This window comes from Equus caballus, chromosome 28 (assembly GCF_041296265.1).
Source record: "Equus caballus isolate H_3958 breed thoroughbred chromosome 28, TB-T2T, whole genome shotgun sequence".
In the NCBI taxonomy this organism is placed as follows: Eukaryota; Metazoa; Chordata; class Mammalia; order Perissodactyla; family Equidae; genus Equus; species Equus caballus.
Window position 1 is genome coordinate 51,405,485 of NC_091711.1, and position 28,000 is coordinate 51,433,484.

The window sequence follows — 28,000 nt, forward strand, 5'->3', positions numbered from 1 at the left end:
GGCCTGATGAAGTGGCCCCGAGGGCCGTAGATCCCCTGGCACCAGGACTGGCCCCTCATGTGGGAGACCTGGGTACTGGACAGAGTAAGAGGACCCTCTGGGTGGCCAAGGAGACACAGGCATGTGGCACATCGTTAATTTTTTCTTTATAGAATCTGGTTCTAGGAACGGGCTGCCTGCGGCCAGCCGGCCGGGGCCAGCACACTGACGGGGCTGGGTGGGATGGATTATTTACAGGCCCACCGCAAGGGTACCATGGCCGCCTTCCGGCCGGTGCTCAACCATAACTCCAAAATAAGTTAGAGCTGGCCAGGCAGATGGGGGTGGGCAGGGTGGGTGGGGGCTGTACACACAAGTTTGGGGGCGGGGCCTCAATACTGTCAAGGGTGGGGGCTGTAAACATGGCCGGGGGGCCCTGCCCACCCCTAGTGGTCTGTAACGACTGGACGCAGAGCAGCCCAAGCAAGGCTGGGCTCAGGCGTCTGACAGGCAGCTCTGGATCTGGTCCACCCACTGCTGGGCCGACGGCACGTCCTGGGCACAGAAGTTGTAAACACGACGCGTCGTCTTCACCTGGGGATGGCGGGTCGCTGACTCCAGGGCTCTACCCCATGGAGCGCCCCCCCCCCCACCCCCACTTCCTGCCACAGCTCACGTCAAAGAAGGCCTTCTCATCCACGGTCTTGGGGGCGCCCATAGTAGGAGTGCCAGGCGCCACAGCCTCCACCTCTGCCAGGTCGATGACACCCTTGCACTCCGTATCCACGCGGTGGTCATAGTAGCGCAGCTGAGGGGGCAGGAAGTCAGCAGGGCCCCCTCAGCCCTGTGCCCCATTCCCCTGCCCAGTGACCACTCACCTGGTGCTTGGTCTTGTCCAGCACGAACCAGCGGGCCTTCCAGGGCTTCATGAAGGCCCCTTTCTTGTACAGGGTGCCCTCATAGGACCTGCATTTGCAGCAGGACCAGGGGCCAGGTAAGCCATGAGGGCCTAGCTAAGCCCAGGCCCCAGCAGTTGCCCCCCTGCCTGCCCAGCTCCAGCAGCAAGACCATACCCCCAAACTGACCCAAGGCTGGCCAGAGGGCCACAAAGAAGCCCAGGGGCTGTCCCCCATACCCTTCACATGATAGACACTGGGGAGGGTGCCATACAGGAGCCTCAGGGTCTCAGGGAAGCAGCTGCACACACAGGGCAGATGCCACCCTCCACAAGGAGGAGGAACATGCAGCAGGCAGGTTTGGAGAGGTGACTGGGGCAACGTGACCTCTCCAGGCCCAAGGGTGGGATGCAGCCTGCCAAGCCCCAGCCTCACCTGCAACCTGCTTCAGCCTCACCTGGTACCTTGCCTGCCCTCATGGGGTATCCCACAGCCCCGTCCCTCTGCTCCACAGCCACCACAGCCCAGCTGCGGTCACTGGTTCTACATCCCAAACCCCTTCCAAGTCCACCTACTTCTCCCCAGCTTATGCTCTGGCTAGCATCGTGGCCTCCCTGACAAATCCTTCCACCTAGGAAATAAGTAGAAGCTCCCCCAAAGGTACCTGCCCCTCTATCTGAGAACCACCCAGGACCCCAGAGCCCTCCTAGCTCAGACGTGTCTACGCTGCAGTGGGAGGTGCCCGTCACACCTGTTTTCACTCTCAGCTGTCTGGAACTGGCTGTACAGGGTGCTGGTGCTGCGGCGGGCTGCCTGGCGGGAGCCAGATGCAGTTGAGCTGCTGCTCTGGTCACTGTCCAGGCTGAGGCTCAGGGTGGAGCCCACAGGCCCCTCCTGCAGGTACACACCCAGCGAGCGGCGGTGGTGGGGCACGCTGGACACCAGCAGGGAGCTGGGGATACCCTGGAGGCAGGAGGGAGTGCCCTGTGTCAGGGCAGGTGATGGCCTCCTCCAGGCAGCAAGCCCACCTCACCCCCCAAACCCACCCCCACTCACACGTCCATCTGGCCGGCCTTCAAGGCGCTGTGCAGCCTTCACCCGGTCCCACGTGTCCTTCCAGCGCTCAGGGGGCCGGCCCAGCTCTGTCTCCAGCCGCTGCAGCTCCTAGGGGAGAATTAGTGAACTAAAAGATTATTCTGAAGAAAATATCCAGACTGGAACATGAAAAGACAAAAGGATGGAAAATATAAGAAAGTGAAACAATGAACAACGCTAACACACCTATAACTGAGTACTGAAGAAGAGAAAGGCGGGGTGGGGGTGAGTGGGATCAATATTTGGAGACAATGGTTGAAAATATTATAAAATAACAAGAAGCATCAAACAGTATAATCAAGAAGCACCAGAAACCCCAAACAGGATAAGCTGAACACACCGCCCCCCTCCCCAAGATACTACAGGAAAACTGCTGAAAACAAAGAGGAAATCCCAAAACCAGCCAGAAAAAGACGTGCTCACTGCAAAAGAGTAACAATGAAACTGCTAGCTGAGTTCAACACAGAAATGTAGGCAGACTTCTGCTTCCAACCATGACAGAGTCCCTGACCAGCCCACCCGCCATGAGTGCCTATGAAACTGGATAAGAATAGGAAGTAGTTGTTTCCAGGTGTCAGACAGCCAGCAGTGCAGCACTGAGACCCCGAAATGGGGCCACACCAGGGAGCCCTACAGTCTGGCCTGGCCAGTGTGCAGGGAGGTGGAGTCTAAGCAGAGCACTGGGTCTTGAGGAGCTGAGGAGGCAGAGGTGGGAAGCTCAGGGATGGTGATACACATGGATCTGCAGGGCAGCATATAAGAGGCGGGAATAACACAGAAGCCTCCTTGAGTCTTTGGCCAAATTAAATTGCCATGTGCAAAGCAAGATGTCACAGGGCCTGGCAGAGAGCAGCTAATAAGAAGCTGTGAACTAAGTCTAAATTCCGAAGGGTACACAATATGGGAAGATGTGGGAATTCCAAACAGTCAGAGTGGAGACACCTTACTGAAGACACCAAACCTTCAGCTGAAACCCTGAAGAGGCCATGTCTGTGGAGTAGAGCTCCTCTAACCTAGAGTCGAGGCTTCTCGAGAGCTGCCCTAGCAAAGATGAGAAAAGACCCTTGAAAGATCAAGCCAGTCCACAAGCTCATTAACTGCAAGAAAACCCAGGACTCTAAAGAAAGACAAAGTAATCCTGATCCTCAATAGTGCAGACCAAGGTCCAGCTTACAAAAAAATTTATTAGACACGCAAAAAGGCAGGACAATGAGAGCCATATTAGGGGGAAAGTTAAAAGAAACAGACCCAGAAATGAAATAGGAACTAGAATTAACATACAAGAAATTCAAAATAGTTATTATAAATATGTTTAAGATTGAAAGAAAATGATGGACGTGGTTGAGGGCCAGCCCAGTGGCATAGTGCTTAAGTTTGCGTACTCTGCTTCGGTGGCCTGGGGTTCAGGGGTTCAGTTCCCAGGCGTGGACCCTCATCAAGCCACGCTGCAGCAGCATCCCACAGAAAACAGAAAGATTGGCACAGATGTTAGCTCAGCAAAGATCTTCCTCACACACACAGACACACACAAAAGATGGACATGGTTGAGCAGACGGGGAATCTCTACAGAAAATATAAAAAAACAAATGGATATTCTAGAGCTGAAAAATACAATTCCTAAAATGAACAATTCATCAGATAGGCTTAAGAGCATGTTAAACATAAAAAGAGCAGTGAACCTGAAGACAGGGTAACAGAAGCATCCAAAATGAATTGCAGGGAGGAAAGACTAGAGGAAGAAACAAGCAGAGCCTCAGTGACCTAGGGGACAATAAAGTCCCAGAGGAAAGGAAGGGAAAGATTGTACAGAAAAAACTTTTTTAAAGAAATAATGGCCTAAAATGTATTTTTTTTTTCCTGAGGGAGATTAGCCCTGAGCTAACTGCTACCAATCCTCCTCTTTTCGCTTAGGAAGTCTGGCCCTGAGCTAACATACGTGGCCATCTTCCTCTACTTTATATGTGGGACGCCTACCACAACATGGTGTGCCAAGCAGTGCCATGTCCGCACCCAGGATCCGAACCAGCAATCCCTGAGCCGCTGAAGCGGAATGTGCGCACTTAACTGCTGCACCACCGGGCCGGTCCCTAAATTTTAAGAAAACTATCATTCCATAGATCTAAGAAGCCTAAAGAGCTTCCAAGCAGGATGAGCAGAAAGAAAAACCACCTGAAGGTCAAACTGCCAAAACCAAAGATGAAGAAAACATCCTGAAGGCAGCCAGAGGAGGAAAGGATGACATTATACAGTTTACTGGTTAAGAATGAGCACCGACTTTTAATCAGAAACAACGCAAGCCAGAAAACAAGAACATCTGTGAACTGCTGAGTGTAAAAGCTGTCAACCTAGAATGCTGTATCCAAAGAAAACACCTGTTAAAAAATACAGGTACAAAGAAGACATTTCCAAGTAAACTAAAGCTGAGGGTTTGTCACTGGCGGACCTGCCCCACAAGAAACCTTGAAGTCTTCAAGCTGAAGGGAAGTGATACCAGATTAGATCTACACTGAGAGTGCAAGAAGACTGGAAATGGCAGATAAGGGAAGTTTCTTCCTCGTTTCCTAATTTCTTTAAAACAAAGTGGACTATTTGAAGTGGACTATTTGAAACATGTACCTGCTGTGCGTTTATATCACAAGTAAAAGAAAGATGCATGATGACAACAGCGTGAAGGGCAGAAAGAGGTGGTGGAGTGTACCGTGTGGTTCCCACAGGGGAGGGACAGCCCCTGACAACCACGAAAGAGCACAGGTACAGCTCAAGAGCCAAGTAAAGCAGGCAACAGGGAATACTAAAAAATACTCAATTGTTAGTGGGAAAAAAAACCCAGAAGGAAGAAAGAAGCAAGACTTGTTTATACTTCACCACCTCCCTGAGAGGCAGGAATCAGCACCCCACTTTCCCCACAAGGAAACAGCAGCTCTAAGATGCTCAGATATAACCCAAAACCCACAGCTAAGGTGGAGAGGGGAGTACAAATCCTTCTGTGATCTGGAGCTGAGGTCACAGCCTTCTGATTGCTCGGCCACTGTGGAGAACTCTGGCCCACCCTCAGCTCAGGGGGCCTTTTTCCTTCTCCCAGGGGTCTCTGCCCTGCTGGATCCTGAGTCGAGGCTGAGCAGATATGCCCACCAAGGATGGCGGAGGGAAGGCAAGAGAGGCCTAACGGTCAAGCCCCAACTTCCAGAGCCACAGGTACGTCTCTCTTTGAAGGGGCGGAGAGAACCCAGAAGACCCACTGCTCCCATCAGCGTGGGTGGGGCAGGCTGGGCCTGGAGCCACCATGGACCTCTGTGTGGCCGACAGCCAGGTACACCCAGGAAGTTCGTGCAGCAGTCCGGCCAGGGGAGGAACAGTTCCTGGGAAAACCCTGTCCTCCCTCGCGGCTGACCCCACACACACCCAGAGCAAAGAAGCCGTGTCCTGAGACTGGGAGGTTAGAGCCTCCAGTCACCACTGCCTGCCAACATGCACCGGCTGGGGTGGGGCGGGGCCACGGGAGCAACAGTCATGGCAGGCTGGCAGGCAGTTCGGAGGGTTGGGGAGGGGCAGGGCCACTGGACTGACGCACACGCACATGCAGACACATGCGTGCACACACATGTGTGCACACACATGGACAGGCACACACCCTCATGGTGTCAGGGGGAGCTACATGCACCTCCAGCAGGTGTGAGATACGCACGTGCAGGCACATGTGTCACGGTGTCAGGGGGCTACATGCACCTCCAGCAGGTGTGAGACGTGCACATGCAGACACACGTGCACACACCCTCGTGGTGTTGGGGGGGCTACATGCACCTCCAGCAGATGAGATATGCACATGCAGACACACACGTGCACACACATGGACACACAGACACCCTCACGGTGTCGGGCGGATTACACGCACCTCCAGCAGGCGTGAGATATGCACATGTAGACACACGCGTGCACACACATGGACACGCACACACCCTCAGGGTGTCAGGGGAGCTCTGCGCACCTCCAGCAGGCGTGAGATGGCATCGGGCTGGGCTCGGGGGCGGCTGTCATAGCAGGGCCACACCACACGGCGCCTGCTCTGGGGCGCACCCCCATCAGGCCGCTCCTCCTCTGGGGGCTCGGGGGGGCCCTGGGCCAGCTCCCAGTCGTAGGGGGGGCCCTCGGCCAGCGTCTCCTCAGTGTAGAAGTCCCACACCTTCAGGTTGGACACGTTGCTGTAGGGCCGCAGAACCTGGGGGCAGGCCTGGTATGAGGAGCTGGGCAGGAGGAGCCGCCTGCCCTGACCAGGCCCCAGCTCACCTCTGTGTCCTCAGGCGCATACATATAGTTGTAGAACATGGGTGTCCTCTTACTCAGCCGGTCCACGTATTCCCACAGAGACCTGCACGCCTGCTGGCCCCTTCGCTCCCCCTTCTCCTCGTACAGCAGCCCTGCAAGGGGCAGTACTGAGCCCTGGCTGCCCACCTGCAGGTGCCCTACTGCCCATGCCCACCCACACACCATACCCAGCTCGATGCGCTCGTAGTCTGAGTCGAGCAGGAAGGTCTGGAAGCGGCAAGACGCATGGTGGTAGCCAAGGAACTTGAGGTAGAATGGGCTGAACTCGAATTCCATGGGGAACTGCAGGTGGACCTGTGCAGGGTCACTGGTAAGAGGCCAAGGGACAAGTCAGCATGCACAGCCGCCCCCTGCCCCATGGCCACCTACTCACCTGGTGCACGCAGTCCAAGAACTGCAGGAAGACAGGTGTGAAGCCACTGCTCTGCCCGGCCAGGGTGTGGGCCCCTCGGTGGCTGAATCGATGGCCGAAGGAGAGCCACTCCTTCTCCACCAGCAGACGGAAGCCCTCCAGGGTGCGATAGAAGGGGTCTGAGAGCAGCTGCACCAGGGATACCACCTGCCAGCACCACCAGCCAGTCAGGAGGGCACCCAGGGGATCCTGCCCCACCCGGCCCTACAACTCACAACGCACCTGGGTGGTGATGTCCCAGCCATCCTCCAGGCTCACCAGGACGGAGGAGCCCGAGTCCAGGAGCTCCACCACCAGCACCGACACCTGCAGCAGCTTGTGGATCTGCAGGGACCGGCAGCCCATCAGCACCTCCCAGAGCCGGCACCCATGGACCCTAGCACCTGACCAGGCCTGAGACCTACATGTCCACGGGAGCAACAGCCGTGTGAGCACCACACCCAGGGGCAGCCTACGAGGTGGGGACAGCACTGAACACATCTGCTCTGACATGCTAACCACTGATTCCTCCAGCCCTCCCAAGTCCCCCAGGACTCGAAAGGCACCCCCTGCCCTTGAGATGCCCAGCCCCATCTTGACAGACAGCAGAGGACCCCGGTCTCCCTCCGCTGTCCAGGTACCACTGCCAGGAAGTGGCTGTCATCCCCTCCCAGGGCCCAACACCATCACACAAGCAAGCCGAGACCCCATCCTATGCTTGGCTCTAGGTGCCTACACCCAGGCAGGCACCCTCAGCTGCAGCAGGGGCAGTGCAGAGACCTGGATCAGCCACTCTGAGTCCTCCAGCGAGCGCAGGAAGGAGGCTGGGCCGGGCTCGGCAGCAGGACAGCCCGGGACACACGCCTTCAGCAGCTTCTTGAAGCTGGCCTTCACCTGCCGTGCCTCAAACACCTCGATGGGCACCAGCTCCCACTGCTGCAGGGGGTCTGGCCGCACACCCTGGAGGAGGCCGGCCATGGTGAGATGTGCCCAAGCCCTGTGCCCCCGCCTGGCCCCATGCCCCAACCCCAGTCACCTTGAGCTGGGCTTTGTCCCCAATGATGTAGAGAGCTGCACGGTGTGGCCGCAAAAATCCTGGGTCAGGGGGAGCCCCATTGGCTTGGGGGGAACTCAGCATGTCTCTGCCTGCTAGCCGGGAGCCCACGTCAGCACCAAGCCCACCACTGCGCCCACTGGCCCGGACACTGCCCCATTTACCTGCATAGAGAAACCAGGTGAGCACCCAAGCAGGGCCAGGACACCACTTACCTGGGGCTGAGCTCCCAGGGTAGGGCAGGGGAGGTCGACGGGACCCCAGTGGGGGCCTGTGCCTGCATTAGTGTCAGGGGCCGGGGCAAGACTCAGGGCATCAGGCTGTTAGTGCCCAGGGCTGTGAGGAGGACTGGGTTATGCTGTCTATCACACGGGGCTGTTAGTGCCAGGTGTTGGGGGGGGCGTTAGTGCCTGCAACTACTTAGTCACACGGGGGCTGTCAGTGCCAGGTGTGGGGGAGCTGGCCTGCACTGCTGGTACGGTACCTCGGGGAGCGGTCCGTCTGGAGGCCGAGGCCGCCATGGGGTTGGACAGCGTGGTGACCCTGGCTCTGGGGCTGGGCACTGGGGGCACAGCAGAGAGAAGGCTCAGGCCTGGGCCCAGGTCTGGGGTGCGCCCAATGTAGGGGGCCTGCAGCCCAAAGCTCTCTAGGTACAGAGCTGGGTTTCCACCAAGTCCCCCAAGAGCCCCGGAGACAGCGGGGCTCAGCTCAAGGTTCTGTGGGCCCCAGGGCAGGCCAGGGAGCAGAGGGCCTGTGGCGGGTAGGAAGGGTCAGAGGAGAGGCAGGAATGCTGGGGTCTCCTTCAAATGCCTCCTCCATGGCCCATTCCTCTGCCCTCAGCCACCAAGTATCTGCCCAGCACACAGTGGCAGGATGGGCCATGAGGCGCAGCCCCGAGAAGAGGAGGCCCAGAGCCTGGAAGTTCCCAGCCTGGAACCACAGAGAGCAGTTCAGTGCAGGACACAGACAGGCCCGAACCTCAGGGCAGCACCAGGCTGCGAGGGCCAGGCTGAGGCTTACAGGCTGGGACAGCCCAGCCTCGTGGCACAGGACGCCCACAACGAAGCTCCACAATGGTCTCCGGGCTCCAAAGCCTGCGCCCGGCCCTGCTCAGGGCTCAGTGCCTCTGCAGAAAGGGCAGCAGGGCAGTCCCCTGCCCACTGCCACAGTCGCCACAGACAAGCACGACACCAGCCCTCCCTGCCGTGAGCAGGAGGGACAGTCACCCACAACAAGGACACGGTGTGACCTTGACATGGACAGATCCCGGACTGGAGCCTGTGTCCAGCTAGGGTGAGTGGAGCCCTATGTGCCTCCCGGCACTGAGGGGGGCAGCCACACCCAGAACTCAAGTACACCAGGAGGCAGCCCCACTGAGCTTTGGGGACAGTCAGGGATGCCCAAGAAAATGAGGGGAAGACGAAGGCAGTGGGAGACGAAGGGCTCCACGGGGAGGGTGCCGCTCTCTGAGTATAGACGCCACTCAACCTCTGGAGAGGGCAGACAGCAGAAAGACGATATGACTGGAAAACATACTTAATGACAGACTTAGATGTCTGGAAAACCAAAAGCCACTAGAACTAGCAGAGGAATGAGACAGAAGTAAGGTCTGTGCCCCTCAAGAAGGTCTGTGCGGACAGCATCCACGAGGGCAGACTGGCCACCCCTGTTCCTGGCCGCGTTGGCCCCAGTGCCAGCAAGGGGCAACGACAGATACAGACAGAGCTCAGGAGCTCAGGGTGCCGTGCAGCACAAGCTGAGGCCTACAGGGTCAACAGGGACAGAGGCTGTGCTCAGACAGCAAAGGAAGCACCGTGCAGGAGCAGGAGTACGGTGTGCAGGGGATGCTCCTCAGGCCCCACTATGGAGGATGAAGGCCCTTGTGTGCTCTGGAGCCTCTCCTGCCACAGGAAGAGGCGGTGGGGCCACCGGGAGACCTCTGGAGCGGGCAGGAGTGGCCTGGGTTAGGCTAGGGGCAATTGGCTGCAAGGAAGACTGCAGGCTTGGGCAGCCAGCTCACGGGACTCAAGGTGGGCAGATCAGGAAGAATCAAGGATGGCACCTGGGCTTTCAGGAGGCTCGGCCCGTGAGTGGTGCCATCAGCCCCCAAAACCCACCTGTGTACCCCAGTGCGTCTGGGAGCTGAAGCAGCAGCAGAGAAAAGTGCAGATAAGCGTGAGGGATGGAGGAGACCAGAAGGCCTGACCCACAAGCAAGCCCGGGAGCGACATCTGCATCACCCAGGGTGTGGGCAGGGTCTCAGAGAAGCGACCCCTCGTGTGACATCTACCAACTCTGAGCACACAACGGCTAGGACAGCTCCAGGTGTGGGATAAACCAGTCATACCCACCAAACCTCCCAGGTGGACACTGTTACCACACCTGCTGAGGTGCAGGCCCAGGGGCTGGGAGGCAGCCTTGGGCCAGCGTCTGGGCCACGGCCAGGCCTGGGGCAGGCAGCCTCCCAGACCTCATGCCTCCAGTGGGGAGATGAGATGTCCAAGCACAGAATGAGAGGCTGCCAGACAACCAGGCTCCAGACACAGAGGTCCAACGTGGGCTGCACAGTGGTTGGACTCACAAGTCTGAGGACCAACCCTTGAGGAGCCCCTGCATCTATCAGCCAAGCCAAAAGGAGGAGCCAGACAGGGCCAGAGCATCAGTGAGAATCCAGGAGGAGGGGGAGGGGAGATGGGGGAAGCTGAGGATGGGGTGAGTTGCAGATGGGGTGGGGTGGGGAGGGGTCAGATGAGGGGGAGATGGGGTAGCAGGGAGGACAGAGTCTGGGGTAGATGGGATCCATCAGAGGGACAAAGTGGGGAGGGGGAAGATAGGGTCAGATGCGGGAGGACAGAGTCAGGTGGAAGTAGATGGGGTCGGTGGTGGGTAAGCAGGATGCAGGAGAGGTGACCGCCTTGGAGTGAGACCCTAGAGAAGAAGGCCCCCCCTGTTCTCACACACCCTCCTGCAGCCTCAGACTGTGGCCCACGCACCTTTCCTCATGGCGCCCTCTCCTGTCTGGAAGCCTTTCAGTGCCCAGTACCCACATGGCTCACCTCCCCAGCAGGGTCCCTGCCAGTCACCCAGGAGGCCAGGGGCCCCCTCTACAGGGCTGTCCACCCCCATGTGGACAGCAATACATGTTCTCTCACATCACCGAGCACCCCTGGGGGCCACCCCACACCAGTGCCCTGGTGGCGAGGGGGAGAGCCCGCGGATGGCCCCTGGGCCCATGCCTCGACCCCTGAGGCCTGGTGCCTCCTCTGCAAACTGGGACAATGGGCCCCCTGCACAGGTCAGAAGGCCATCAGGAGAGACGCCAGCTTATGGGCAGGGCTGGGTGTGGACAGAGGCGGGGAGGGTCCTGCAGGCCTGGGTCCACCTGTGTGTTAAGGATGCGCATGATTGGGACAGAGATGGGGAGACCACTGCAGTCAAAGCCCAAGGGGCCGGACAGATGGGAAGGACAGGGCCAAGCAGTAAGGTTCAGTAGATGGCCTGAATGGAGGGTGAACCACAGTGACGTTGTGGGGACATGGTGGGGAAAAGGACGAAGGAGGGACGGGGACCATATTGGGGTTTCAAGGTCTGTGTTCAGTGACTTGGAGGCCATAGGCAGAGAAGACAAGGAGATCAAGGAGCTAGGCTGACGCTGGGTGGGAGAGAAGAGTGGTCAGAGCAGGGCTTCAGAACACTTACCTGGTCCCACACTGCAAACATCCTGCCCCCTTGCTGGCCTGCCCTCCATAAATGCCTCCACAACGCCCCAAAAGTCCTTCTACTGTCAAACATCCCTCACCGTGGCTGCCCATGTGGGCCGAGGAGAAGCCGCTGAGGGTGTTGCGTCCTGAAGCATCAGCATAGCGGGGCATGGAGCTGACCACAGCCTGCAAGTACTTCTCCTGCTCCAAGCTGCTGGAGTCCGCCTGGGACTGGCCTAGAGGAAGAACTGGAGCTGGAGCCACAGCCTGAGTCAGAGCCCGGGTGGGGCGAGGTGGGCACAGGGCACAGGGCATGGCAGTGGAAACAAGGAAGGTTACCTGGAGAAGGTGCATTCTGGGCCTTGAAAAGGCCGACCACACCCTTGCTGTGCAGGCCCCCTGAGCGCAGCAGCACGGCCTTGGAGCGCCCGCTGCGCCAGCAGACCACGGGGAAGCGGTTCTGGCGGTAGCAGCGGGAGACCCGCTGCAGGGCATTGTCCTGGACGCTCTGCGGGACGATCAGCAGCCCAGGGTAGCTGTGAGGAAGCGAATGAGGGTGAGGGAGGTCACAGGGACAGGGAACGCACAGAGCGGCTCTCCCCAAGCTCACAGGCCAAGGGCACTGCAGACCCTCCTAGAAGCCACCTGGCGGGAGGCAGTTGCCACGCTAGCCTGTAGCCTCTGCCCTCTCCCTCCTCGTTTCGTCTGGCCAGGCGCCATGGTGTGGCTGATGCGGCTGCCCTCACCTGCGGCAGATGGCATACATGCGGTTGACTGGGGAGATGCGGAAGGGCTCGGACTTGGCGCGGCTCAGGCTGCTGCTCAGTGTGCCCAGGCCCAGGCGCTGGTAGTCCCGGCAGCACGCCCGCTCCACCAAGCTGTTCATGGTCATGCGGTCCGAGGGCTTCAGGGCCGAGGAGGGGGTCAGCGTGCTGGGCTCCAGCTCCTCCGACACTGGGGCAGGCCAGGCACACTGGGTTGTCACCCACAGATCGCCCAGGCCCCCCAGCCCTCTACACAGCGTCTTTATCCAGACCACCCAGGGCTTCCCACGCCCCACCTGAGATCTCGTCCTCCTGGTCCTCAGGGGGTGGCTGGCCCCGGTGCTCCCAACTTGGGGGGTTGTACTTTTTCCGAGTGATATACTGCCGCCCGATGGTCTTCTTGGCATTCTTCACGAGGTTCCGGGACAAGGTCCTGGGGGGCATGTAGGGTCAGCAGAGGTGAGCAGAACGGATATGGGGACAAGCATGCAGCAGTTCTGAAAGGGGCAGGTGCCCTGGCCTCGGGGCCCAGTTCCACACCTGAAGGAAGGACCCTTGTCCTTGGTGGTACGGGCCGGCCGGCCAGGCGTGTGGGCGGAGCCCAGGGCAAAGGCGAAGGTGCCCCTGACGTCCGGCGGGTAACGCAGCTTGTGCAGCTGCTTGCGGAAGAGCTCGGCGCTGTCAGACCCCACCTCCTCATCAAAGGCCATCTTCAGCAGCTGCATCAGACATGAGGGCCTCAGAGGTCTGGGCAGTCTGTGGGCCTGCCACAGACACAGGCACAGTCCTGGCCACAGACACAGGAAAACCTCCGGACGCCCAGGTGCTGTGTCACTGGAACTCGGGTGTTCCAAACAGGATGGACAAGTGAGGACCCAGTGGCCAGACAGGCCCCAGGAGCAGGGTGGCCAGGCCCCCTGTGGGGCTGTGAAGGATCAACCTCACCTCTCCATCAAGCTGTGGACACCCTGGGGCATGGTGAGGCGTGTCCCCCCGAGAGAGTGCCACAAGGACATGGCACGCAGAGGAAGCTGCTCGCTGCGCTGCAGTGTGGCCGTGAGGCCAAGGAACCCAAGTTAATGGTGTTTCATCTTTATTTGTAAGTTTCCACTGTGCTAGGCTCATGCAGCACACTCCAGACATGGGCTCCAGGGTCAGGGCCCCACAAAGGAAACAGGAATGCACAGCGACTCCTGTGCAGACTCAGGAATCATAAGTGCCACAGGGGAAATCTGGCTTAATGCCTGCTCATAAGAACAAGACTGAGGGCTCAGACACCTGTAAACCAGTGAGAGCCGCAGCCGCCCACACGAGAGTAGGGCCCGACCCCACTCCAGCTCCCTCGAGCATGTCTCCCCCAGTATGCTCCCTCCCAGTATGCCCACCTTGCCCCAGCATGGCCCGCCGCACACCCCACACCCCTGGCCTGACCTGGAATGTGCAAGAGCGCAGCTGCAGCCCGTCTTGCAGGAGCTGGTCCACGGGGGTCTGGACGCTGATGCGCTTCTCCTTGGTCAGTGCAGCCACCGGGAAGGAGCGGACCACCACCTGTTCCCCCACTTATAACAGGCCAGGCAGAGTCAGGGGGGTGGGGAGGGGAGGGGATCCCAGAGCTATGGGGGGCCCCTGGAAGGTGGGGGAGGAGGAGACAGTGGGTGGGTAAGGGAGGGGAGGGTGGGCGCAGAAGTGGGTGCAAAGGCTCACCCAGGGGGTCGGCGGGCATCCCCGTAAAGATGACCCTGTATGTGGTGAGGAAGATGGCGCCCTCGGCTGGGAGCAGTGCAGGCCCTCCCCCACTGCCCCCTGCGCCCTCCTCTCGCCCGTCTGGCAGCAGGTAGACACGTAGGCCGTCCAGCACACACTCCTCTCCAGGCAGCAGGCGCGGCCGCAGCAGTTTGGGCTGCTCAGGGACAGGAACCAAGCCTCAGGACACAGCCCCAGCCCTGGAGCCCACAGCCCCACCCGGCCCTCACTCACCTTCTGGATGGGGGGCAGCCTCTTGCTCTCTCGGTGCACGGCCTCCAGGGTCTCGATGTGCATCTGGACAATGTCTGGAGGAGAGCAGTCCTCACGCCCTGGGCCCCCTGCCTACCCGTCAGTGGGAGTGTTTCCATGCCCAGACCCCCCCATACCTGGCACCATGACATGCAGCCCCTTGAGGTGGTCGCTGGTGACCCCACTCTCTGTGCAGACCTTGTCCACGAAGCGGTTGATGAAGCGGACCACAGCCCCAGCCACATCGCAGGTCTCTGCATCCTCGAAGCCGCTTTCCGTGTCATAGCTCTCCGCCACACTGCCCGCCATGCTGGGCCAGGGAGGGGGCACGGTGGGCACAGACCCATCCCACCCGAGGCCTGTCCCACCCAGGCCCCATCCCATCCTGAGCCCCACCCACCCTCTAAGGCCCACTGAGGCCTGGCCCCCACCTGTTGGTGACCAGGCTGTTGCTGGCGCTCTCCAGGTCACCCAGCCCCGCACGCTCCCGCAGCAGGCGGCTCTTGCTGCTGTCCAGGGGCAACAGCAGGTAACTCATGCGGTTGGCGTAGTGGATGGCCTGGCTGAACACTGTGCTCTCCTCCTTCTGCACCAGCTCCTGCTGCTTCTCACGGCTCAGGGTTGGCCACAGACGCCGCTGCTCAGACGCCACGTCCAGGGCAGAGCGCTCATCCTGTGCAGACGCCTCTCCAAGCTGCCAGAGTGCCAAGGTGAGCCAGGGCCAGGCCAGTCCCGCTCCCCCAGGCCCAGGGAGTACCCCCATACCTGGGAGGGGTCTCGGTCCTCGGCAGGCTCCAAGTAGAGGGCTCGGATGTGGGTCTGTACATCCCCGTAGAACATGGCCTCCCAGAACTGCGGCGTGCTCCACACCACGTGCTCCTGCACGCAGCTATACGCAAACTGCGTCACCCCCGGGCTCAGCTTCTGCAGAGGCCAGGTTGGAGTCACTGGGTGCAGCGGAAAGGGGCTGGGGGGGACACCTGGGCCACCCCAGCACTCACCCGGCAGAAGGCCGTGACCAGGGGCAGTAGAGCAGCTGCTATGCCATGCTCATCCAGGGAGGTGCAGTCCTGCAGCAAAGCCACAAGACCGTCGGAACCCTCTCCCCACACTCCTCACACCCCGACTGGCACTGCTGCCAGAGCAGCACCTCCCACCACTGTCCCTGAACCAGCTGCACCAGCCCCCAGGGCTGCTCCAAGATTCAGGACAGGAAATCTGGGCACCAGAGACGAGAACCCCTGTCTCCAACAAGGGTTCTCACCCACAATCCCCACCAGCAGCCCAGGGTCTCCCCAGCTATCAGCATTGCCAGAAGACACACCCTTCTGGGTAGACTGGGGAACCCCGCCCGCCCCGACTAACGGCCACACTGCTGGCAGGGTGGGAGGCCCGGCCTAACCTGCAGGCAGCAGTTCATCATGCGGACGACGAAGTCAAACTGCTGGTGGTCCAAGACTGCCCGGTTCTGCTGCACATGCAGGTGTAGCTCCTGGGCGAGGCAGCGGCGGGCCGCACGCCCCTTCAGGGCCCTCAGCACAGCCGGGAGCAGCTGGGGCCAGGGGAACACGGGGCTGAGGGCACTGCCTACACGGGACCCATCCAGCCACGCCGAGGGCAGGAGGGAGGCACGGGGAAGGCCAAGGCACAGAGCCCAGGAGGGAGGGCAGTGGGCACCCGGGAGGCCAGAGCCCAGGCTCCAAGTATGGAGGGGACCCAGGATCTGTCCAGGTCATGTGTGCCCAAACTCTGCAGCCTCATTAGCACCTCTAGTGGGCCCAGCCCTGCACACACAAAAGCTCATGATGATGGCGACACAAGGACAGCAAGGCAGCATGCTCTCAAGCCAGTGCACCGACGTGCTCTGGAGTGAGGCCCCACAGCCCTGAGCCCCAGTACTCAGCCCACCGGGGCCTTGGTGTCCAGAAAACTCAAGCGTAACACAGAGCCGGCAGCTGGCTTGCAGCGGGCGGGCTGCAGAAAGGACAGCATGGTTGTCCTGTTGTTACCATCGTCCACTGTAAAGCACCCGGGACCCCGCAGGCCCCCAATAAAGGGCTAGTGGAAGAACCAGGTGCCTCAAAGGGGAGCACACAGCTGTGAAACACAAAACAGATTCAAACTGGCTCTTGTGAGAGACCCCAAGGTGTTAATGAAGACCACAAAGGGCAGAAGTGTGTGAGGAGGTTCCACTTTCCATAACTTAAAAAAAAAAATGACAGGTGGAGGGTCTGCACCCTTTTTTTTTCACGAAGGATGAAGAAGAAACTGAATATTAAAAACTTTTAGGGTGTTCTGCTATCTAAAAGCTGAAGTAAATCCCTCTCGTGCAGCTTCCGCAGCAGGCCCCGTCCAGCTGTGCTGGGATGCAGGGGAGATCTGAGACCTGGTGCCCACCTGCCCCTCCTGCCAGCCCAGCTCCCTCCAGCTGCTGGCAGGTAAACAAGGGCTGGGGCTCCTGAGAGATGCTGCCCTGACTCCAGGTCAGAGCCCTCCTGCCGGTACACAGGCTTCCCTTTCAACAGAGCCCCCAGCACTCCCCGCACGCCCTCACCTTCTTGGCCTCAAGCATCTTTCCCTCAAAGACATAGGAGATGCAGTTTCGGACCACCTCCAGACGGCGTGCACTGTTGCCATGGAGCCCGCTGCTCCGCTCCAGTATGGCAGCTGGGGAGCAGAGAATGCACTCACCCCTGAACTCATGCCTACCCTGGGCCATGCTCAGGGCTCCCTCTCCCCGCTACGCACTCATGGGGGGACCTGAGGGCACAGTTGTCCTCCTCTCAGCCTTCACAGCCGGGGGTGCACCCTGCATCTTGGCCGTGGCCTGGTCCACAATCCACTGCACCATGCCCTCGTCCAGCCGGGGGAAGGGCCGGGGCACCCGCTGCAGGTGACTGGCCTCCCCTGGTCTCTGCACCTTGTGCATAGCCACAGCAGGGTATGGGTTCTCCTGGGGGGACACAGGCAGGCGTGGGCAAGAGGCCAGGCCGGGGCGGCACCAGTGACTTTGCTGGGCTAGCCCACCCCCTCACGCCGCCTCCGTACGTTCTTATAGAGCTGCTCTGCCAGTTCCTTGACGTGACGCAGGACACGCTGGGGGTGGTTCTCATCCGCCCGCATCCGTGCCACCTCGTGGGCCACCAACTGGGGAAGGAGGCAGGGTCAGGTGGGCTGGCTGGGGTGAGGAGGGGGTGGCGGGGGCTCCTCCCAGCTGGGGTGGGGATGCACCTCATCAAACAGGTCCGTAGGGCGGTAAGGGACCCCACGCTCCGACACGAAGCCTGCAAAAGCCATGCCCTCCAGCACCTTCATCAGGAAATCATCCTCCACCAGCCCACGCTGGCCCAGGAAGGCTGCCTAGGGGCACACCAGGAGGTCAGCTCCTTGGGCATTTACCTCCCCACCCCCTCCACCCCTGCCCCTGCCTGGAGGCCCACCTTATGAAAACGGATGACAGGCTCTGGGTGGATGCGGACCATGTGCAGACACCAGCGGTAGCCCTGCAGGAGCTGAGCAAAGAGCCGCAGAAAGACGGCACGCAGCTCCTTGTCCTGGGGCACAGGTGGGTGCACGTAAGCACCAGGCCCACAGGCCTACCCAGGCCCCTGCATACCCCTGCGCCCACCCCAGGCTCAACCTCTTCTCACTCAAACCCACCTGTCTATGCTGCCCAGGCTTCCCCGGGCAGCCCTGCCCCCCCCCCACCCCCATGCCCACCCCCACCCCTCCAACCTTCCTCCACACAAAGCCATGGTGATTCCTCTAAGACTCAGTGCCGACAACCACTATAGCACAGGCCCTCAGAGGCTCACTCCTCCCATGCAGCCTCCTGCAACCGCCCCAGAAGAGGTGGCCACACAGCAGGCTCAGCACTGCCAGCCAGCCACCAGCAGCCGCAGACCTAAGGAGAGGGCACAAGGTGGGGGGCCCTGCACCTGCATCTTCAGGGAGGAAGTGGATGTCGTGGGTGGGGGGAAGGCGAGATCTGCCAACTCCAGGTCTGGATCCAGGACCTGCAGGAGCAGAGGGGAGTGGGGTCAGCTGCATGCCAGCCCCGGACCCTGGGCTCCCCTTGCTGCCAAGGGGCTCCACCCCGGCTTCCCTGAGGCCCAAGCTCCCCTGTGGTCCCAGGCCCTGGCTCACCATGCTAAGAACACTGTGTGTCTGACTCTGCAGTGGCTCTGGCAGGGATGGAATGTGCACACACTCGGGGACAGTCACCGTCCCTCCATCAAGATCAGCAATAATCACGTCCAGCTGTGGACCAAAGGGAGCAAGTGGTCAGGGACCCACAGGCCAGTCAGCAAGGCCTAGAGCAGCAAGGCAGACACAAACCACAGCCCTCACCAGCTCCTGGGTCTCTGCCTGGAAGGCCGCATTGACTCCAATGATGAAGGGGGTGGGTGTGCTGAGGACTTCCAGGAGCTGTGCCGGCAGGATGGGCACATAGGTGAAGCTGTAAGAGGCGGGGGCTCAGTGTGCAAGCCCCACAGAGGATGGGGCCAGGCAGAAGGGTTGGGCAGAGGGGGCAGGGTGGAGGGGCCAGGCAGTGTGCACCTGTATCTGAGAGGGAACAGCAGTGCCAGGAGCCCCCGGCAGGCGTCTGAGAGCCTCTGGTAGCTCCGAGACAAGAAGAGCACCTTGTGCTCCGTGAGAGCAGCACAGAACAAAGACAGCACGTTGGTGATACCTAAAAGGAGAGGACAGGCTTGAAGGGGCCCTGGCATCCAACCCAGGCACTGAGAACCCTGACTTCTGACCGCCAGTCCCCAGGTGGAGTGGAGGGGACAGGTGGGCTCACCCAGCTGGCGGAAGAGCAGGGCGACGCTACAGCGGCTGATGGGCAGCGAGTCGGCGAGCGGGGTCTGGATGACCTGCCGGTCGCCAGCCCCCAACGAGATGGTTCTCTGTGGAAAGAGAGAGACCGACACTCAGCATTCCGACCAGACGCGTGTCCGCCCAGAGCTCCGCAGCCTCAGGTGGGCCTGGTAGACTGACAGACTCCATGGCGGGACTGGCTGGGAAGGGCGGCATGGCATGAGGGAAAGGCCATGCCCAGTCTCTGTGGGCCAAAGCAGTGCTGCAGAGGAAACTCAGGGCCTCTGACCTGGGGCAGGGGCGGGGCCTGGGTGGGCAGAAGAAACAAAGAATCCGTACCACTCCGTCCTCAACAGAGTCCAGCTGCACAGGACAGACAGGTAGAGAAACACGGTTAGACACACCCGCACGTGGGGGCATGGACCAAGGAGCAGACAGACAAGCTGACACCGACATCCAGAGACAGGCAAACTCAAGGAGCGAGAGGACAGAGAAACTGAAGGACGCCAGGTGGAGAGCCAGGTGAGACACGGGACACACAGGCAAGCAGGCAGGGCAGAGAAAAGACGCTGGGTGACAGTAGCACCAAGACGCAGGAGAGCGTCCAAGGCCTGGGGCCACACTCAGCTCAGGCTGGATTCCAACTGCCTACCAGGCCCCACCCCCACAGCTGTGGCACCAGGAGGGCCCATAGCTGCGGGTGGACAGCAGCTGCCCCCAAGACCCACCTGCGAGCCCCCAGCCAGGGGGATGATGCATGTGAGCAGGTTCCCAATCACGTTCTCCAGGCCCACATTCAGGCCCTCCACATGGATGGTGTAGATGAGACCAAGGCTGTTCTGCAAGGACCAGAGATTGGGGAATGGCAGCACAGCCAGTGGGAGCACCACACATCCTGCTTGCGCCCTCGGTGCCCACCTCACCCTGAACACCTCCGCGTGGTCCAGTCGAGACACCAGCACCAGCGTCTTTGGAGCAAACAGCTGGCCAGGCGGGCCGGGCGCTGCAGGTGACAGTCGCACTGGGCCTCCCTCATCCACCTCCTCCTCCCTCTCGGGGGCATCCTCGGTGCACACTGCTTCCTGTGGACAGAAGCCCCATTCGCCTGGCTCTCAGGCACGTCCCACGAGCCCAGGAGGACACAGGTGACTCAGACGAGACCAGCCCTTCAGGAACTCCAGCCTCCATGGGGTTGGGGTGTCAGGACCAGTCACAGACAGGGGCAGAGAGAGGCAGTCACAGCCAGAGACTCAGCCCCACACAGGCTGCACCCCAGAGCCCCAAGCTGACCTGTGTGGGCTCTGCTGGCTCCCAGAAGGTCAGGCAGGCGCAGTAGTGCCGCTCAGAGTTGATGTCAGTGAGAACGGCAACAAAGAAGGTCGGTGGGTTCCTCTCAGGACACAGCTGCCACCCACTGGGCTGGCAAAACTGCGGGGCAGGAGGGGTCAGGGGTCAGCACTCAGCTTTCTGTGCCCCTGCCCTCCAGTGCCTGCACAGCCAAGGCCCGGATGCCGGGTTCCAATGTAGCAGGGAACACTTTGCTTTGTGACCCTGGCGGCGTGTCACCTCCGGGACCTCAGTCCCCTGCCCCACAAAAAAGACTAACAGCCTCTGGCCTCACTGTGTGGGGTGAGGACTCTAGGACTCAGGATGCAGTCCCCACCATCATGAGAAAGGGATAAGACGACATGTTGTGGATACAAGGCACCCTGCCAGCCAGCCAGCGCCCCTGCCCTCTGTAGTAGTCCTGACATCTTGTGCCCAGCAGGGGCTGTGCACCACGGAGGCTCCTCACAGTCCAGGAGGGACAAACGCTGGGCTGCTGGCCTGGCCTTCACCTGCCCCCACCATCTCAGTACCTCCCACCCCCAGCTCGACACCCTAGGGGAGCACCTCCACTCACCAGCTCGATGCCCTGGGGGAACGGGTTGTCCTCCCAGTCCTTCTCTGGGAAGCGCTGCAGGATCTGGCCCTGGCCTTCCCCACTCCCTGAGGACAGGAGCAGGTGGTCAGAACACCTACTACCTCCCACACTCATACCCACACCCAGTCAGGAGCCTCAAAAGTCTCACATGGCTACATCAAGGCCCCTGGGTGGAAGCGTCCCACCCACCCTGGCCCTCATCTGTCACCACAACAGCCTCAGTTCCAAGACCTGTCATTTCCCTAAAAATACTCCTGTGAGGAGAGGCCACTAGGCAGTCACAGACCTGAGGGCCACCAGAGGGCACAGAGAGGAACCTCTGCTGTGGGATCAGAGTCCCTGCAAGCCTTTCGCTAGACCAGGCACCAAGAGCACAAAAGCCCTGGCCCCAGGGACACTCCCTGCTCCCCACTCACTCCCAGACCCCACCCCTCCATGTCAACATCCCCAGCCAGAACCCACCTCCAGCCTGCAGCACACCAGCCCTACTGCACAGCACGTGCCTCCCAGTGAGGGGAAGAGTAGTTCCAGACAGTTCCAAAGCCAACCCCCAGCTTAGGCACCTGGCTTTCATGACCCCCCGCCCCCAGCCTGCCAGGCAGTACACACCAAGAGGACAGTGGGCACCCTGCTCAGCACCTCGCCCTGTTCCCTGGCTCCGCCTCACCCACCAGCCCCGGGCCCATGAGAGAGGTACAGAGGTCTCACACTTTGTCTAGGCCAGGGGAGAGACCACCCATGCCCACAGCCCCAACTTCTGCTTGGCCCTGCTGCCTCAGAGACAAGCAGGTGCAGCACAGGTCCCAGAAAACAGCCAGCATGTCCCAGGGAAGGTTGGCACCTGGCAGGAAGGACAAGGACCTGATCTCATGATGCCCACTGAAGAAGCGCTGGAGGTGGTAGCACACAGGCTTGCTCCCCGCCCACGCTGGCCACCATGTGTCAGCCACAGAGCAGGGCGCCAAGTGCAGCCCAGCCCTGGTCCCTGGGCCAGGGAGGAGGCCAGGGGCCTGGGGGACAGGAGGCCCGTGTCCATGCATGTGCCCCTGGCACACTGCATCCCCAGACTGCTAGCTCCCAATGTGTTCCCCAGAGACCCCCTCCACTCCCTGGAACCCCATGGCCCACTAAGCTCCCTCTGGTCTGCTCCCCTACTCTGCCCTCAGGGCACTGCTCTCAGGTCCAGTACACACCAGTGGGGCCAGCTGGAGGCCCCTGCCTCTTGCTCACCCCCTACAGAGCCAAACCAGGAGGCTTAACAAGGGCCATGTCAGGAGACCACTTGCCTCGCAGGATGTATGGAGGATGGGCACGGGTCTCTGTTCTTCCTCCAGCTCCCACCCAGCATGGCAGCAGGATGAAGAGCGAAAGAAAAAAGCCTCCCCACCTTCACTCCCACACACCACACGCAGGTCCCCAGGCACAGATGTCCCTGCCCTCTGCTCGAACCAGCCTCAACACTGCTGCCCACACCAGCAAAAGGGCAGGGGCAGATGGGTGCAGGGAGGGCGCTCAGCATGGAACCTCCCTAAGGGTCTGCTCCAAGGCCCAGGAGGCCACCGTGTGCAGCCTCTGAGGGCCTGCCGAACTGTGGCGCCATGTCCAGCTGGCCTGGTCCGCCCACAACCTGCATGGGCGCAGGAGCCTCAGACAGAGCTGGGGGCCCGAGCACAGGCCTAGACCCATGGGCACTGGTGAACAGACCCCAAGAGCACACACTCCCCAGGCCCCTGAAGGCAGAGGAGCTGAAATGCAATCTCAGGAGACCTCCCCACCCTCCAGGATCATGGAGGAAGGCAGTGCCACAGAGGTCAGCAGTGTTAGGCTGCTGCCGGCTGGAAGCGGTGGCGAGGGGCCACGACTCTGACTCACAAACCTCAGCTTCCTGCTCCCCTCCCCCCACCACTGACACCCCAAGTTGAGGCGGCAGACAGGACGAGGTGGGGGAGAAGAACAGATGTCTGCTGGTGCCACACCCACCTACACACATGAACGCACACGGCCCACCAAGACGAAGCCCCCTGGGGTTCCTCCAGGTCCACCCCCAAGGGCCACCCTCAACAGGCCCCCAGCCAGCTTGCCTTGCGCTGTGGCTCCTCCCGCGCCTCCTCACTCCTCCAAGGGCTGACTTGTGTGCGGCCCCAAGCCTGGCTGACACCCAGGGCTCACCCAGTTCTTGCCACGAGGCAGCAAGCAGAGGAGGGAAGAGGGGGTATGTGTAGATGGGGACAGCAGTCTCTGCCCCACAGCCTCCCTCCCAAGGCCAGGCGAACAGGCAGCCTTCACAGGGCTGCTCCCAGCAGCCTCTCCCTGTAGGGGAGTGGGCAGAGTGGCTGGCCATTGTCCACCACCCACGCTCCCCATCTCATTTGTGTGAAACGTCAACTCCCACCTGCAAGGCTCCACCCTCTGAAGAACCAACTGGAAGTTTTCCTTGAGCTGTCCCAACTGCCTCCAAGGGCAGGTGACTGGGCAGGGTGAGCAAGTTTCGCCTTCCCAGCTCCTTCTCTGGACCATGACATCCCCAAACTTGGCCTTCAGGTCCCAGCACAAACAGTGTCCCCTCCTCCAGGTAGCTCTCTGCACCCTGCCTAAGCCTGGGGCCTCAGTGGGAGCTCCAGGACCTCCCTCCCTCCACCAGACCCCTCTGTGATCCCGGTGCACCTGCTGGCCAGCTGGGCCAGACGGGAGCTCCATGAGCAAGAAGCTACGCCTCTGGATCCATCGCTGCACCTGTGCCTGGCACACACCACAGCCTAATTAGGACTGAATGTATACAGCCGGCTCTACCACCATCCTCCCACACCCAGCCTCACTCACACCCCACAAGCAAACAGGTTCCTCAGTCAGGAGTGCAGGGCAGTTTCCGGAGCCCCGCCGCACTCCAGGACACAGCAGCCTGTCCCTGGAAGGGCAGGCCATGGAGAGGCCCTGACTCCTGGCCTCTACCTGACCCTTCTCCGAGACCCCAGCCCACACCTCAGCTCTGTGCTAGCAGGTGCCAGGCTGCAGCTTGGCTGCTGGTCTGCATCCTGGGGGTGGGGGGACTCCTGCCACATCTCCTAGTGTCCCCCGCCCACTCAAACCCTTGTGGCCATGGACATAAGCTCTAGTGGCTGAGCTCCTTGCCCCTCTAGAGCTGCCCCCACCTTGGGGCAGAGAGGAGGGAGGGCACCACCCCACACACTGTGACAGAACTAATCCAACCGGCACAGCCATGCGAGACAGGGCGGGGCTCTTTGGGGGGCCCTAGGAGGAAGGGCACCAACGTCCCCTGAGACAGACGGAGACAAGAGCTTCCTCTTGCAGCCATGTCCCCTTAGGCAGCCCAGTGTGGCTGCAGGCCTGAACGAGGGGCCGGAGAACACAGAGCACACGTTCTGTCATCTGCTGGCAGCACCCGTCACCAGTGCCAGGCTCCGACGCCTGGAGGGCTGGCCCGGGCCAGCACGCACTGTGGGCAGAGGCACAGGAGGACAGCAGCCTCCTCTGCTGGCCCTCCCGCCCCTCCACACCCCTCAGTGCACACACCCTGGGACAAGCCCAGCTTTGGGAAGACGGTGAAGGGAGGACAGCATCTTCCTGCTGCCCTACCCACCCACCCAAACCCTAGCATACAGGCTGTCCCCGGCCAGCCACGGCGGCAAGACGTGCAGAGAGACTGCAGCCTTTCCACTGGTCCTCCCCAACCTCCCCCCAGTCTGACCAGACCGGCTCTGACCCAAGGCCTTGGACCCTTCAGGCTCCCCAGGGTGGGGACTGGGAGCCAGCTGAGGCCATCCCAAACAGCCCCAACCTGCTCCAGAGTGAGGGCAGGGACAAGGGTGGGGAGACGAGATGGGGCCCAGGAACGCAGCCAGCTCAGCACAGTCAGGACTGAGAGGCCAGGCGAGGCGTGGAAGTCTTCTTCTCAGACACTGGGGAGGCAGCGCCTCCAGCACAGAGGGGGCCAGTCCCTCCCCTGGCAGACATGCACTCGGCCGCCTGGTCAGGTCAGCTGCATCTCCTTCTCCCAAAGACACACCCTGGCACTGGCCATGTCGTGTTTTACCAGCTGACCACTGTCAGGGCCCTCCCGGACCAGAAGCTGAGTGCTGGTAGTCTATCTGGCCTCCACAATGTCCCCAGAGCCAGACCCAGGGTGCAGAAGGTACTAAACCCATATCCCCAGTGAAGGCACTCCCCCTACTCACCAGAGGAATGCCTGTGTCCTCCAAGATGAGAGAAGGGCTCCCACCCAGCCCCCTTCACGCCTCCTGCCTGGAGAGATCCACCAGGTGGTAACCACGAAACCTGGATGCTCCCTCAGGCAGGACTCTGCGACTCAACACCCAGGCCCTGCATCCAGTAGCTCCACACAGGGTGTCCAGATCCAGGCCAAGGACAAGACATCCACCACTTCTACCCCCACCATGGAACCCAAAGGACCCTGCATCCCTGCTCTGATGTCCTAGGCCTGCCAGCGCGCAGGAGTGCTCCACCACCTGCACAGGAGCTCACTGTGTCTGTGCCCAGGGGTGTCCACCCTGCTGTTCATCATTAATGAGATCCCCATCGCTCCCTGGAGCCTCTGTGGGAACAGCGTCATGTGTGAGTCCATTTTGTGCTCATAGGAGCCTGGGAGGGCTGTGGGACTCATCCCCTCTCCATATGAGGAAACTGAGGTGCAGAGAACTAAAAGACTGGCCCAAGGTCACAAAGCAGGGACCACTGACCCCCCCAACCCCCATGGTGCTCCTCTGATTCAGGCTTCCGCCCACCACCTAGCTCTGCCCTCAGCCCCACAGCCAGGGTCAGCCTGAGGGATTGTTCATCACAGGGACGGATGAGTCCTGCCAAGGGAGGCCCTGAGGCTGGGTGGCAGCCCACAGCTGACCAGCTCCGACCCTGGAAGGCAGCAGTGTGGAGGCTCCACAGCCCCTCACTCCTACTGCAGGAGATAGCCCGGGAATCCTTCCTTCCCACCTCTCAGAGTGAGTGGGCACTATGGGCTCCAGCTTTCTCCCATCCTGCTCAGAGGCCACACACCCCGGGGAACCCACCCTGCATGTGGCTCTCACAGTAAGCACACACATGGCACAGCCAGCTTGTCATGGAGCCCACCCATGCCCCCTCTCGCCTCCCTCGCATTCACTCTCAACTCCCCACCTCTACTGTCAGCATGCTTCTACCGTGGTCTATGCCTCCTCAGACTCTTCCCAAAGCACCCTCAGCATCATCAGCCTCCAAGTCCACTCTGCTCATGCAGCCTCTGCCCTGGCACCTGGCCCAGGCGCCCTCACACTGGGGCCACCCTGGAAACAAGGTCGGCCTTGTTTCCCTGGATCCCGTGCACCCCGCTGCTCCAGGTGGCATGGCCTCCTCAATGCCCCCTACATGTGCCTTGGAGCAGACAGCTCTCCCTCCGTGGGCCTGTACAACACTGATAGTGAGCTTGCTGCATGCAGACCAGAGGATGAACACAATGGGTCCCTGCCTACAAGAACTCCTTCTGTGGAGGAAAAGATACACTTGTGACTGAGTGTCAGGGGATGGATACTCGGACAGAGAGAGCAGGGAGGAGGAGCAAGTACCACAAGAGGGCACTGAGGAGGGTCTGGGGCATACAGGGTCCAGCAGGTGAGGCTCAGCAAGAAGGGCAAAGAGAAAGTCCAGTTTCTGGGTGGTGACAGTGGTAACTGGGCTGATAAGCAGTAGCAGAAATTGAGGGGCTCACTCTACCTTCAGCTCAAGGTTCAGCCCTAGCCTGACCACACAGCCATTCCCACTTCCCCCACTGACACACAATGACCCCTCGCAGTTGGGATTGAGCCCAGAGCTTGGCTCTGGGTTAGCCTGGGTGCGAATCCTGGCCCCTCTGTGGGGACTCAGACCAGCACTCAATCTCTTTGCCCTGACTCCACTCTACGGATGGGGGCAATAGCAGGGAAACCTCGGTGGGCTGCTGGGATGAACAAGTGAGACCATGCACACAAAGGGCTGTGCAGGGCCTGGCACATTGAGCGCATTCTCCAACACTGCTGTCTCCACGGCTGTTGCTGATGTCATTGTCAAGCTCCGTTTTCTCCTACCCCCTGGGCTGAAGGGCTCTCAGACACAGGCGCTGACCCTAGACAGGGACCTCCTGGACATCGACACCAGTCACCACAATGACCCCCATCCAGGGCTTGGCTCGCAGGTATGAGGACCCCAGGCTCTCTGCCAGGAAGGCTCGTCTCTCTCCTCCCCATATTTCCTCCTGAAGTGCTCCGAGTTCCAACTCAACAGCACCTCTTCGTGAAGCAGTCCCTCCATCCCCCCTCTTCTGCATCCCACCAAGCCTCCTGGACCCCAGACGTCCCACACGGGGCCTGAGGCTTCAGACAGAGGCACTGGGGGTCAGAGGAGGGGCTTGCAACAACGATCGCGCCCCTGGAGGCAGAGCCACCGGCAGTCAGCCAAGGCAGCGAGAGCCCATCCCACCCAACCGGGAGTCCGGAGGCCGAGCCGGCCCAGGGCCCTCCCACCTCCCAGGCCGACGCCGAGGCGCTGCCGGACCGGGGTCGGCCGAGGGCGGCGGGAGGCTCAGCTCGCCCCGTCTCCCACCCTGCCCACCTCGGGCAGGCCACCCCGGCCCCGACCCCAAGCCGCCCCGACCCCGACCCCGACCCGCCCGGCTCCCGGACGCCTCCGCGCGGGCCCGGCGGACCCTTCCCGGTCCCGACCCCGGCCCTGGCCCTCGGCCCCGCCGCGGGCCGGCACTCACCGCGCGGATGCGGCCCGAACGCCACCAGCACGAAGTAGTCCGCGAGCCGCGCCATGGCGAGGGGCGCGGGCGGGCTCCGCGGCTCGGGGACGCGAGGGCGGCGCGCTCATGGCCCGGCCCCGGCCCCGGCCCGCACACCCCGGACGCCCCGGGCCCGCTCCCCCGCCGCGGCCAAGGCTCCTGCCGCCATCTTCCCAGCCAGCCGGCCCGCCCGGGCGCGCCGTGCGCCTGCGCGGCCCGCCCCGCCCCCCTGTGGGCGGGGCCCGGATAGGCACGCCCCCATTGGCCCGCCCGGCGCGGGCTCGCTTTCCG

At 61.2% G+C, this 28,000-nt stretch overlaps 1 protein-coding gene across 5 annotated transcripts; it reads right to left on the reverse strand.

The window, feature by feature from the left end:
- Window positions 1-122: 122 nt before the first annotated feature.
- On the reverse strand, window positions 123-27,894 carry SBF1 (SET binding factor 1). Of its 5 annotated transcripts, XM_023631067.2 has the most exons (42): window positions 27,689-27,894; window positions 20,923-21,008; window positions 20,310-20,447; window positions 19,943-20,101; window positions 19,748-19,858; window positions 19,359-19,382; window positions 19,003-19,108; window positions 18,759-18,891; window positions 18,549-18,657; window positions 18,345-18,458; window positions 18,137-18,214; window positions 17,639-17,752; window positions 17,430-17,558; window positions 17,247-17,345; window positions 16,947-17,151; window positions 16,753-16,865; window positions 15,601-15,750; window positions 15,200-15,268; window positions 14,964-15,122; window positions 14,630-14,892; window positions 14,336-14,508; window positions 14,181-14,254; window positions 13,908-14,103; window positions 13,635-13,762; window positions 12,744-12,922; window positions 12,500-12,636; window positions 12,186-12,393; window positions 11,779-11,975; window positions 11,538-11,675; window positions 8,223-8,300; window positions 7,721-7,902; window positions 7,465-7,644; window positions 6,928-7,029; window positions 6,667-6,852; window positions 6,461-6,587; window positions 6,255-6,385; window positions 5,956-6,186; window positions 1,932-2,039; window positions 1,627-1,838; window positions 858-945; window positions 656-787; window positions 123-573 (listed from the first exon to the last, which is right to left on the reverse strand). In XM_023631067.2, the coding sequence occupies exons 1-42, from the start codon at window positions 27,741-27,743 to the stop codon at window positions 475-477; spliced, it is 5,700 nt and encodes a 1,899-aa protein (XP_023486835.1). In that variant the 5' UTR covers window positions 27,744-27,894; the 3' UTR covers window positions 123-474. The 5 variants fall into 5 exon arrangements, 4 of the variants coding, with proteins under 4 accessions (XP_023486835.1, XP_023486837.1, XP_070109943.1 ...); XM_023631069.2 differs by lacking the exon at window positions 19,359-19,382; XM_070253842.1 differs by lacking the exon at window positions 8,223-8,300.
- Window positions 27,895-28,000: the final 106 nt, after the last annotated feature.

Excerpts from the sequence above, each read along its gene's own strand:
- SBF1 (XM_023631067.2), bottom strand. The coding sequence starts at position 27,743 with ATGGCGCGGCTCGCGGACTACTTCGTGCTGGTGGCGTTCGGGCCGCAT. Across the intron at positions 15,123-15,199 it reads TGGTCACGGCCTTCTGCCGG|AAGCTGAGCCCGGGGGTGAC; the intron begins GTGAGTGCTGGG and ends TGGCCTCTGCAG. Across the intron at positions 14,255-14,335 it reads GCTGCATGTCATGGTGCCAG|ACATTGTCCAGATGCACATC; the intron begins GTATGGGGGGGT and ends GCTCTCCTCCAG.